We start from the raw sequence: 12,681 nt of genomic DNA on the forward strand, positions 1-12,681 counted from the left end.
TATGGTAATACAGACTAAGGAAAAGTACAGTAATTATATTAAAGGATAGCCAGACATGAAAATAGATTTAGTGCAGGTCTGAGTTAAATATTGGCCTAATAGAAGGTTATGCCCAGAGTGTGACTGTTCAACTCAGAAAGGTGAAGGAGAACAAAACTTGTCTGAATGAGTGCTAATAATTTTAGCATACCCGAGCTCATTTATTTCACCTCTTTTTGAGAGAACTCCATGGACAAAATCTTGAGAAATATGCTATAAAAATAATGTATGGAACAGAAAACAAAGGAGACATTTAGATGCTAGTCACTTAGAAGGAAAGGACAGCTTGACAGGTAGGTTAATTTCTGAAAAACACAGATGAGTAGAATACATGGCAGAAATAAATTATATAAATTAAGGAAAAACTGTGTATCAGGGACACTGCAGCTTCTAGTAAGGCAGTGGTTCCCAAATTTCAGGGTGCAAAAGAATTGCCCAAAGCAAGGGTTGACGATCTATAGCTAAACTTGGCCTACCACCTGTTTCTGTAAATAAATTTTACATGAAGAGAACCACTCCCATTTATGTAAGTGTTATCTATGGCTATTTTTGCACTAAAACAGCACAGTTGAATATCTGTTAAAGTGTGTGGCCTAGAAAGTTTAAAATATTTAGTTTTCACCCTTTACAGAGAAAATCTGACCTAAAGTTCTTATAAAAGCCATGCTCTACCATGCCGGTGTGGTTCAGTGGATTGAGCATCAGGTGGTCACTGGTTCGATTTCCAGTCAGGACACATGCCTGGGTTGTGAGCTCGATCCCAGTATGCAGGAGACAGCCAATCAATGATTCTTTCGTCATTGATGTTCCTATCTCTCTCCCTCTCCCAACCTATCAAAAAATGAATAAAAACATTTTTAAAATTAGCCATGCTCATGCTGCCGGTCTGAGGACTAAACCTCGACAGCTACTGAATTAAAGAACCTGCTAAAGATTATTCTTCATCTAAAATAAATTTTAGATAGAGAAATTATCCTTTAGATTCAATAATCTAAATGAGTCCATAACAAGAGCCAATAACTTAAACCATTTGAGCACATAAAATGCATTCACGAAAGATTATGGAGATTATAGATTGAGGTACTAAAGTCACAAGAAAGTTCAGAATCAACTAGAACACACAAGATGAAGAAATAGTGAAGAGACATAAAGGTTACTGAACAAAGAGTGATATGCATTTTTTAAAAAGACCACTATTGCTATGCTATCGATTTGAAAAGACCAGTCAAGATGAAAGCAAATAAATCAGCAAAATGATGGTGGCTTAGTAAACTGTGACAGTGAAAATGAAGATAAATGAAGGAATTTAAGATTTAGAATTGAGCAACTGAATGAATATAAGGAGTGAAGGAAGGATAAACACAACCCCTCAAATTTCTGGTGTCAGCAACTAGATGGCATTTACTCATTCATATGAGATGAAGGGTATTGGAGAATGAACAGATCTAAGTGAGATTATGTTTGGTTTTGGATTATTAAACCTGAGATGCAAATGAGCACTAATGGGTGCGTTCTCAAATGCAGCTGAATAGAAAACTGGCATCTAGCTCTGGCATACACCAAGAGTGTGGGTTCGATCCCTGGTCAGGGCACATACCAGAATCAACCAATGAATGCATAAGTAAGTAGAACAACAAATCAATTTTTCTCTCTCAAATTAGTAAAATAATAAAATAAAATTAAAAAAAATTAAAAGAAAATTCTTGCATATAGCAAAGGTCTGGGCTGGATGTCTAATGTCAAGAAACTGAACTTTTCTATAATTCAAGCTTTTTACAGAAAGCAGTACATATAAGATCTATATGAAATGCTTGTATATAGAATTTATTTAAAATCTTGGGCATGAGCTAAAAGCATAGCAAAAAAAAAAACCCCCCACAAAATACTTAAGAGTATGTTAGTTTTCTAGTTTTTAAAATTACCTGACATATTTTCTCCCAAATTTCATCACATCCAGCCTTTTCTTGAAAGCTAAGGGCCAAATCATAATTTTCAGCTTCCGACCACACAATCAAAGTATCCTTGAAAGAAAGAAAAAATAGAAGTATGAATTATTAACATACATTACCACATGCTACTTCAAAGTATAAAGCAAATTAAAAACAACGAAGAATTGAGAATAATACTCATTTTTACTTTTTGCAACACAGGTATCAGTAATTAACTATGCCTTTTTACACTTCACTTTATCTAACCTATAAAATGAAAACTGTTTTCCTTTAGAAATTTAACCAATATATGAAAAGCATGACAAAATGAGCATACAATAAATGTATTAAAACATACAAAGTGAACATTGTATCCTATGCTTGCACAGTTACAATTTAGGCTCAAAAAAAAGTCTGAGTATTTAATAACTAGGGCATATTTATGAGGATGAGATTGATAAACCTAGATCCTCCTCCTGTTGTCAACATCAAGTGCCCTTTACCTGGGGCCAATGAAGTATTGGCTAAATGTGTAGTATGTGAGTACTTATCTAGACAGATTTTTTAAAACAAGCACCAGTATTGTGGTTCAAGAAGCAAGCTCCTACCATCTCTTTACACTTATCCACTTTTTTTTTAATGGCAAATTTAATAAACAGTTTTTACTAAGATATCTCAACAAGACACTGCACTTAAAACAGAGACCATTTTATATTCCCTAAATTACAAAATAATGTGTGTTCATAGTATAATAAAAATATTTACAGGGTCTAGGTATCTTTTCAAACTTACTGACTAAATAAACATGCCAGTGTTTCACAGCAATCAACCATTTCAAAAAAAAAAAAAAAAAGGGGGTCCTCTAATTGAGAGAAGTCTATAAAATGCTAGGGAGAGTTACATTTAAATCCAACTGAAAAGAGCCAATCAGAAGCTGGCTAGGCATCTATTAGCACAGGGGTTGGCAAACTCATTAGTCAACAGAGCCAAATATCAACAGCATGATTAAAATTTCTTTTGAGAGCTAAATTTTTTAAACTTAAACTTCTAACGCCACTTCTTCAAAATAGACTCGCCCAGGCCATGGTATTTAGTGGAAGAGCCACACTCAAGGGGCCAAAGAGCCACATGTGGCTCGGGAGCCGCAGTTTGCCAACCACGGTATTAGGGTAGCCGACCACGGTACTACAAATTCCTGTATTGAGGAAACATGATTAGATTATCTGTAAGGTACCTTAAAGGATTTCTATTAACACTGTGCCAGTTTCTAATACTACTCATTATCAAAGACACGTCTTATTGTACATAAACGGATCCCAGGTTTAAAAATTTGTATGCTAAACTTGCATTTTCTGTTCAGTCAAGTATATATCTGTCCATCATAAGACCAATATACTCTCTCACTGAACTAAAGTGATATTAGCCAAAAGTGTACACTTGATCAGGCTGTGCAGTGTTACTAATACAGTGGATCCTCAGTTTTTGAATTTAATTGGTCTGGAAAGCAGTTCAAGAAGGGATTTGTTCGAAAATTGACTCCTTTTTCTCCATTAGAAATACTATAAATTGAATAAATCCACTCCATACCCCCAAATGATTCTATCTTAACCTTTCTTATATACCGTACAATCTTAAGCTCTATCTATTCTTACAACTTTCCTTTTCACTATGCTCCTATTACTGATCTAAGATTCTTCAGATCCATGGTGACTTATTGTATGCATTTAATAATCAGCAACAAAAGCAAAAAACAAAACAAAACCAAAAAAAAACCCCACAAAAATATTCATGGCACAATTTCTTGAGATGTTAACAACTAATACTCCTGCATTCTTTTTGACTCCTGAAAGACATGTGACTGATTGTGTTGTTGAATCGAGAACCAAAATTTTGTTCAACAACCAAGATTTTTTTCTGTGAACAACTTGGCTGAAAACCGAATTGCTCAAGGTGGGAAATGTTTGAAAACTGAGGTTTGACTGTAGTGGAAATCTATAATCTTATTCAGAATTTTTAAGAGCTCAAATTCGCCCCTTTACTATCTTTAAGAAGTTTTAGAGTTCATAGATCCCAGGCAGATAATCTGTCCCACACTGGTGAGTAGCTGTTCAGGTTCAAAATAATTTACATGAACACTGTGAGATAAACATGCCAGAAATTATCTCCCTGAGCTTATTTTCTTCAACTTTAAAATGAGTACTGATGCATACTGTAATGAAAAGTGGTAATAGCACGCACTGGAACATACGTACGCACACAAAGCGACTGGAAGACTGGAATGATGGGACGACCAGTGGCCATGACACACTCTGTGGCAGCCAACAGGCCTGATCCCGGCCGATCAGCCACTGCCCCGGCCCAGCCCCCAGTTGTCCCCCAACACCCTGGTTAGGGGCAGGACCGGCCCAGGCAACCGCCCATGGCCTCTCCCTGCTGCTGGCCCAGCCCAATGGGCCCCATTGGGGCAGGGCAGCTGGACCCCACCTGTGCATGTATGTGTGCACTGGGGCCTCTAGTTAGTATATTAGATTTAATATAACTGTAAGTAACTGCTCTGCTACAATGTATATTCAGAATCATTGGGAGGTTTCAATCAGAGTGCATCTAGACATCCGCTCTTAATTATCTGTAGAGGGCAGCCTGGGAAGGCACAGGGGCATCTTCCTTAATTATTGGCAGCTGAACTCAAGGCCTAAGCAGAGCCACGTCCTGGGAACATGTCTCCCCAAGATGGCGGGCATGTTGTTAGCTTGGCCTTCATATCAGCCCAGGTGTAGGCAAAGGCGAGACTAGATATGTAAATCCAGGCACAATAGGGCCTACTTAAGAATGCAAATAAGTTGGTGTTACTTCCTGGTATTGGGGGTATAAAATAAATGCGCTGGGAGGGGTCATAGTCATCTTCTTCCTGCCTCTCCAGTAGACAGGATGGCGCCCACCCAGCTCCCAGCTTAAAAATTTCTCTCTTTATTTCTAATATTTCTCAATCCCTGGCAGCCTCCACTTAGAACCGGTTCGTTCATCTCTTTCCCTGCGGGACATGGAAAAGGGAGATTCCTGCCGCATCAGGCCCCCGCAATTATCCATGTGGCAATTTGGAAATTAGAAATTTTTTTTTTTAAATATATTTTATTGATTTTTTTACAGAGAGGAAGAGAGAGGGATAGAGAGTTATGAAACATCGATGAGATAGAATCATTGATCAGCTGCCTCTTGCACACCCCCCACCGGGGATGTGCCCGCAACCAAGGCACATGCCCCTGACCGGAATCGAACCCGGGACCCTTCAGTCCGCAGGCCGACGCTCTATCCACTGAGCCAAACCGGTTTTGGCTGGAAATTAGAAAATTTTTATAACTTGCTCTTCTGTTTTCCTTGAAGAGCCTAATTTTCATCAAATCACCTTGCCTGCTAATAAGCAATATGTTAAGACATGGATTTGCTCATTTATCCTCAAAACAGACTCAATCTTTCCTTTTTCTTACGATATGTTTTTACATTTCAGCTAAAACCTCAAAACATGAATTTATGTATTTAAGTATAAAACATCAAACCCAAATAGTCTAGTTTCCAACCATTCCAATAAAACCTAAAGTTTATTTAAGAACACCAACTATAGCAAAGACCATTAAGCTACTAGAAAAATGATTCATTTTGTACCAGTGTTTTGGGACAAATAAGTCATCCTTCAATAAATTTAGGAATTAATATCAGCTTTCCTATGTATTCTGTGTGTGTCTTCAAACAAGTCACAATCTTTAGGCATCACTTAATGTGCAAAATAAAGACAATACTGATTTCTTCCTAGCAGTATTTTAATGTTGGTGATGAAGCAAAGCACATTCATAGTTTGTAAAATGATACATGCATATATTTATATAGTAACATACGTATGAATGTGTTGGTAATATTCTTTATTTTAAATTATTTTATCTCTGCACCTTCAGGGCAATGAGGAAACTGATACCGATTTCACTGGCTGTGTGCAAGTTCTAAATAAACTAGAGGCCTGGTGCATGAAATTTGTGCGGGGGGGGGGGGGGGGGGGGGGGGCGAGGCTCAGCCCAGCCTGCACCCTCTCTAATCCGGGACCCCTTTGGGGATGTCCAACTGCTGGTTTGGGCAATCAGACATCCCTCTCACAATCCTGGACTGCTGGTCACCCCTAACTGTCCCCCCCCCCCCCACGCCAGCTAGATCCCCCTGCACTGCCTTTGCATGCTGGCCTGATTGCCCCTAACTGCCCCCCGTGCCAGCCTGGTTGTCCCACACAGCCTGTTGTTCAGTTGTTTGGTCGTCCCTCATTAAAACCCCCTGCCAATGTGGTCATAGGCAGCCATCTTGTGAGGGCATGAGGGTTAATTTGTATATTACCTCTTTATTATATAGGAGGAGGAGATCATTTGACGATAGTGCTAGTAGTACTAAGTGAGGGCAAGATTTACATCCAGGTATCTCTTACATATCAGGAAGATACAATAAAGAATATACTCAAATTGAAAGCTGCCTTAAAAACTGTAGCATCAGTATAAGGTCCTCTTCAAACTATTTAAGTAATCAGATTCTTGCCCTGACCAGAATCTCAGCCCATTTAGTTAGAGCATCGTCCCAACATGCCAAGGTTAGAGGTTTGAACCCTGGCCAGGGCATATACAAGATCAACCAATGAATGCTTAACTAAACAGGACAGCAAATCATGTTTCTTTTTCTCCCTCTTTCTCAAATTAATAAATATTTAAAAATAAAAAAATCAAATTCTTATCTACACTGAGTTGCTATAGAGGGATACAAATATTTCTTCTGCACTAGCATCTACAACAGTGAAGGAGTTGTGTTAATGGCTCATGATTACATCAGTTGCCACTTTTTTTTTTTTTTTTTTTTTTTTTTACACTTTAGGCAGAAACAATAAAATTAAGTTGTTTTAACTTTTGAGAATCAAGGCTCAGCTGCTAGACTATCTGGAACATAAACTTGGTTTAATACAAATCAAGTTTTTTTTTTAAATTTACAATGACTGTTTCATATGCTAAAAATTGATGAAATTGTATTTTAGAATTAGACTGGCAAAGTATGTTGTAATCTGTTCTTAATTTTTCATTATAAGAAATCAGAGTAAATTTTCATTTAATCACCAAAATATGAGAGGATAATATGCAAAATAAAACACATCTTCAAATTTTTACCTGTTGTTTCTGGTATGCAGTGTTAGGATTTATTTTGGATTCTAAAAGTAGAGAGCCTAGGAAACAAAAGAAAAGATATTCCATTATGTAACTGCAAAGCAGCAAAACTATATATTCCTTACATACACACATATTTTCTTTTTGAACATTTGATACACATACAATTTCAGCTAAAGAAATGTCTTATTATAGGAATTACCACACTTCTCCATCTTCAAATAATTTATTTTTCACTTTAAGCTAATCTGCACACCTCTGATTCCCCCACTCTCCCACCAGCAATATCATAAGACTCATGATATATAGAAAATGATTTATGCTTTGTGACAAAAAGCAAATTTTAAATCTAAACTTCTTTCCCCTCATCAACCATTTTGTTTAATCCCCAATGCACTAATCTAGACAGGTTCTGGCCCAAAATGCTTGAGAAGAAGCAGGTTTCTCTGCACCTGTCTCTCACCCAAAGCTTTCATTTCTTCTCATATTACACTTAACAGCTGCTTTACCCGTCCCAAATAGTGACTAGACAGTTGAGAAAAGGGCGCTTATCAAAAGTCTTCAACTAACTTTGTAAATATTTTGTACTGTTTTAACTACCAGAACAAAAATTGTATTCTATTATTTCCCAAAGAAATCAGAGTATGTTAGGTATATTATGGATCAAACTTACTTTTTAAAGATGAATCATGGCATATAATTACACTTAAAACATGGTTTCTATAAGAAAACACAACCCCCAAAAACCTATTTTGAAATATATCATGTCCTAAAAAAAAAAAAAAATCATCTCTAGAAAACATAAAAATACAGTAGAATGACCAAACCATCTAGATCATAACATTTCAGAAGATGCAAGATGTCTAGTGTCATAGAACTAAGGCAACTAAGTAAGTAAAGCTTCTTTAGAAGTGAAATTGCACAAAAGCTCAACCTAACCAAAAGAAAAAAAAAGATCAAAATTAACAACTTTTGCTCTGGCTGGTGTGGGTCAGTGATTGAGCATCAACCCATGAACCAGGAGGTCACGGTTTAATTCCTGGCAGAGCACGTGCCTGGTTCTGGGCTTGATCTCCAGTGGGGAACATGGAGGCGGCGGCGGCGGATCCTTGATCCTCTCTCATCACTGATATTTCTCTCTCTTTCCCTCTCCCTTTCTCTCTGAAAACAAAAACAAAAACAAAACAACGACAACAAAAAACACCATTAAAAAAAAGAAAAAAGGAAGAAAAGATGTCAATGATAAAAAACTAGAAACAATGCCAAATGTCCTCAAAGTGTGGGGATCTTAAGGAGTCTGGAAAATCAAAATTATATTCATATTACTAAAAAGTCACTTGAATTTTCTATTCTTATTTTTCTTAGTGTCCATACTGTGATATTGTAACAGGCTAAATGCAAAGGAGAATCCTCCTTTTAAAAAAATTTAAGCCAGGCATTAAAGAGATTTGTAAAAATATAAAATAATGACACTTTTTCAATAAAATTTTTTAGAAAAGCCCTTGAAAGTCTTAGTTTTAATTTCTAATATGGTAAATATCAACAGATACAAACTATATAAACAAAAGCTTTTGGGGATCCTCAATTTTAAGTGTGTAAAGGTATCCTGAGGAAAAATTTTGAGAAGTGCCACAATCAATGTACTGTGTGAATTAACATAAGTGGATTATTCTACTTTTAGATGAGATAGATCTGTGTATCCTGACACAAACAGATGCACCAAATATACTGACAAAAAGGAGGTCTATAGGACACTCAGGAAATGGGGAACAATGGTAGTAGAGGGGAAATGCCACTCAGAACACCAAGACAACTATGGGTCAAAGCAATCATACATCGACAGCAAGAAAAACTGACAATAAAATAGTACAACTTGAGTATAAACAGTTAACGTTTCCTCCGTGCTTGAGGATACCTTGGTTCCTCCTATAAAATGAAATGAGAGAGCTTTTTTCTTTCTTTTTGTATCCTGTTGCAAAGCCCCAATAAACCTCATCAAAACAAGCACTTCCCAGGAAGGTAGTGAAGGTAGTTGATAGTGCAGACCAAATCATCATTCCAAAAAGTTTAAATTAGCCTGGATATAGCCGCAGACAGCTTGTTTGATTCCTAGTCTAACAAACATTCATACACTTGTGTGAAAATTTTAAAATGAAAAGATTTTACATTATAACAAATCTAGATTTCTTGCTGGGTGCAGGAAAAGACCACTACTATTCCAATCAAAGAACCAATATACCCTGGCCGTGTGGCTCAGTTGGCTGGAGCATCATCCTATACAGCAAAAGGCTTCAGGTTCATATGGGAGGCAACTGATCGATGTTTCTCTCTTCTTTCCTCTCCAAAATCAATAAAAACATATCCCTGGGTGAGGATTTTTAAAAAATTCAATACACTAAGACTTATGGTTGGAAAAAATAATACCTGATAGGGATGCTGTAATAACTAAACATTTATATTAAAATGCCTATCGTAGTATCTAGTACATAATTAGCACTTTTTTTTTTAGAGCATGAACAGAATATCATGTCACTGGCATCACTGTACTGGTGAATATAGTAGAAAAATTAGTATTGAAAATGATGATCTAGAAACACATTACAAATGAAAGGTTAACCAACAGGCTCATTACACTGCTTAAAAAAACATTCAAGCATATACTTAAGAAACATTACACGAAAATTGTTGTGAGTATTAAATCTCAATTGTTGAGAGTATTAAATCTCAATTGTTGAGAGTATTAAAATATACAGTTTTATTGATCTAGAAAATTCATATATTTAGAAGTTATTTCCTTTTATTGGAAAACTGAGATATTAGAGAGTCTCTATAACTTTCTGTGGTTTATTTTTAATATCAACCAATAACCAATCAGATTCAGGCAGTGTGGGATTATCTGGTTTGGGTTAAAGAAGCTTACGTCTTGTCCTTACTTTTGATTTGGATAAACATTTAAGGATTTCAGAATGAACAGCTCCAGCTCTGTCACTCCTGAGTAAGCAGTTAAACCTCTAGGCTTCTCCAGTATATAGTTCTTATCAATGCTCAAAACTCAGGTACAAGGTTCCATTGGTAGGAAAAAACACCACCAAAAACGAGGTAATGGAAGTCCAAATCTCATCTGGATAGGAGACTAGTGAATGCTTTATAACTCTAGCAGGTCTGTGTTCCAAGCCCTCTCTCCTGATTATGTGTTCCATCAAATTACAAATGATGTATAAAAACTGAAATTAAGGTTTAGGGGAAAAAAAAAATCGGTAGCATTACATTAAAAGGGGCCACACCTATGTCTAGTCTTCACTACACTCTAGCCCATCAACTATATCCAATGTAGTTAATGCCCCTTAACTTTGTTATCACTTGCAACAGATGATAAATAAGGATTTGGTTACCCTAAACCTATTAATTTTCTACAACATAGGTCTACACGAGAAAAAAAGTATTTAAATCAACTCTTCAAATGAACTATTTCTCTTTGTACTAACACTAAGCTCTTCTTGATAGCTAAATCTGAAATGCTTCCTGAATGCAAGATTTATACAAACAGCAATGAAAAATGCTTATGCCACCCCACGGCTGGCCTGCTCAGTGATTAGAGCATCAGTCTGTGCACTGGGAGGGTCTCAGGTCCCATTCAGTTGCAAGTCAGATCCCTGCCCTCCCACCTCTAGGCACATGTAGATACAACCAATGGATGTATCTCTATCACTTAGGTATTTCTCTCTCTTCCTTCCCCCTCCTTCCACTCTCTCTGCATACCATTGGGAAAATATCTTCACTACTATGATGGGAATTAAAAAAAAAAAGAAAAAAAGAAAAAAGCTGATGCTTTCTCTGTTCATTTCTCTCACCATAGCACCAAAACAAGTCAGACTTGCCCACCCTAAAGTGTTCTGACTTCCTTTTCTAATTATAGTAGGAGTAGAGGCAACCAAGTTCCACCAGAGGCAGAAGCACAGAATTTCAGTGTTTACCATTAGTTTGCAGTGCTATCTTGACCAAAACATTTCCACGTGTCTCATTTTCTTCATGCCTCATTATAACAGTGAAAATTTAACCTTTTTAACTCTGAAACAGTCAAGTCAGATAATAGATAAAACTCTTCTGAAATGTAAAAAATACTTTATAAAACTTAAGGTAAAAAACAAATATAAGAACATTAGCAATGATGCTTGGCAAGTAAACCAGAGTAAAGTGCGTGAACATTATTTCTTGTTCAAAGAAATAACGTGTGTAGAGAAATTTCAATTTATTACTGATTCTAAAATTGGCAGGTGGAGGTGGTAAAGACCATTATGGAGGAAAGAATTTAGAACATAAAGTGATAGAGCCAGTAAGAATCTTGCCGAAGCCGGTTTGGCTCAGTGGTAGAGCGTCGGTCTGTGGACTGAAAGGTCCCAGGTTCGATTCCAGGCAAGGGCATGTACATTGGTTGCGGGCACATCCCCGGTAGGGGGTGTGCAAGAGACAGCTGGTCGATATTTCTCTCTCATCGACATTTCTATCTCTCTATCTCTCTCCCTTCCTCTCTGTAAAAAAATAAATAAAATATATATTAAAAAAAAGTGATAGAGCCAGTAAGAGATGACATTATCCACACTTCAGCCAAGTTAACAGATACATAGCATAAGCTGAAAGAAGAAAAATACTAAGTAATCTTTATTGGAAGATGGAACATCGCAGGTACAACAAACCTGAGAAATGAGGTAAACTATCTTATTAAAGAAAAGTACAACATCTCTTGCCAATAGGAACCTATTGAATAAGGATGCAATTGAGAAAATGGACTCAATGGCTTGTTGGGACATCTATCCTTTCCAAGGCAAAATGGGCTAAGATTAGTCAAGCCACTTAGCTTCATGGGGAAAGAGCATACTTACCCAGATGGTGTGCCCTGTAATTGGGAGGCCAGAGTACTTCCATTCAGAAATTGAGATGAGTGTATAAGCTATTCTAGCAAGGTAAACGACTCATTGTATAGAAAATCATATATACTTTCTATTTTGTTCATCACAATAAAAAGAAACCTCTCAATTATCTTAAATGGAGAATGAAGAACGCACACAATAACCGATAACCCTAACTAGAAGTCAATACAAAAACTTCCATGTGTGGCTTGGAGATAAACTATAATTTTAAAATCTTTAGGCTAAATTTTTTAATTTTCTTTGAGATAAGTCTGAATCTAAGTATAAAGCAGCAAATGCAAATAGACAATATGATAATTTAAGACGGTGAACAATTAATGATAATAAAATTGATACTAGTTTCAAGCCACAGACTAGATATCTCAATCAAACTCAGTTTGAACACTGACCTTGCTTCTTAACTAAGCTGTTAAGAAGCCTCTCTGAACCTGTTTTCCTATTTGTAAAATACAGCCAATAATAGGTCCTATACCAGAGAATACCAATATAATCTTTGGCACATAGTAGGCACTCAAAAAATTTGATTATTCCTATTTGCAATTTTCCTGTTAGAAAAAACACACACAATTACTCATCAAACAAACATTATTTACAATATGTCAC

The 12,681-nt window shown here is 36.5% G+C and overlaps 1 protein-coding gene across 2 annotated transcripts in view; it reads right to left on the minus strand.

Moving 5' to 3' along the window:
• PPP4R3A (protein phosphatase 4 regulatory subunit 3A) overlaps positions 1–12,681 on the minus strand; it is a 39,895-nt gene that overhangs the window by 23,799 nt on the left and 3,415 nt on the right. For both annotated transcript variants that reach the window (XM_084873801.1, XM_084873802.1), the window contains exons 2-3: positions 7,154–7,209; positions 1,962–2,060 (exon numbers count right to left, since the gene is read on the minus strand). In XM_084873801.1, the coding sequence (XP_084729927.1) occupies positions 1,962–2,060; positions 7,154–7,209 (155 nt within the window). The remainder of the gene's footprint in view (positions 1–1,961; positions 2,061–7,153; positions 7,210–12,681) is intronic.

This window comes from Pipistrellus hanaki (assembly GCF_964339955.1).
Source record: "Pipistrellus hanaki genome assembly, chromosome: 1".
NCBI lineage: Eukaryota > Metazoa > Chordata > Mammalia > Chiroptera > Vespertilionidae > Pipistrellus > Pipistrellus hanaki.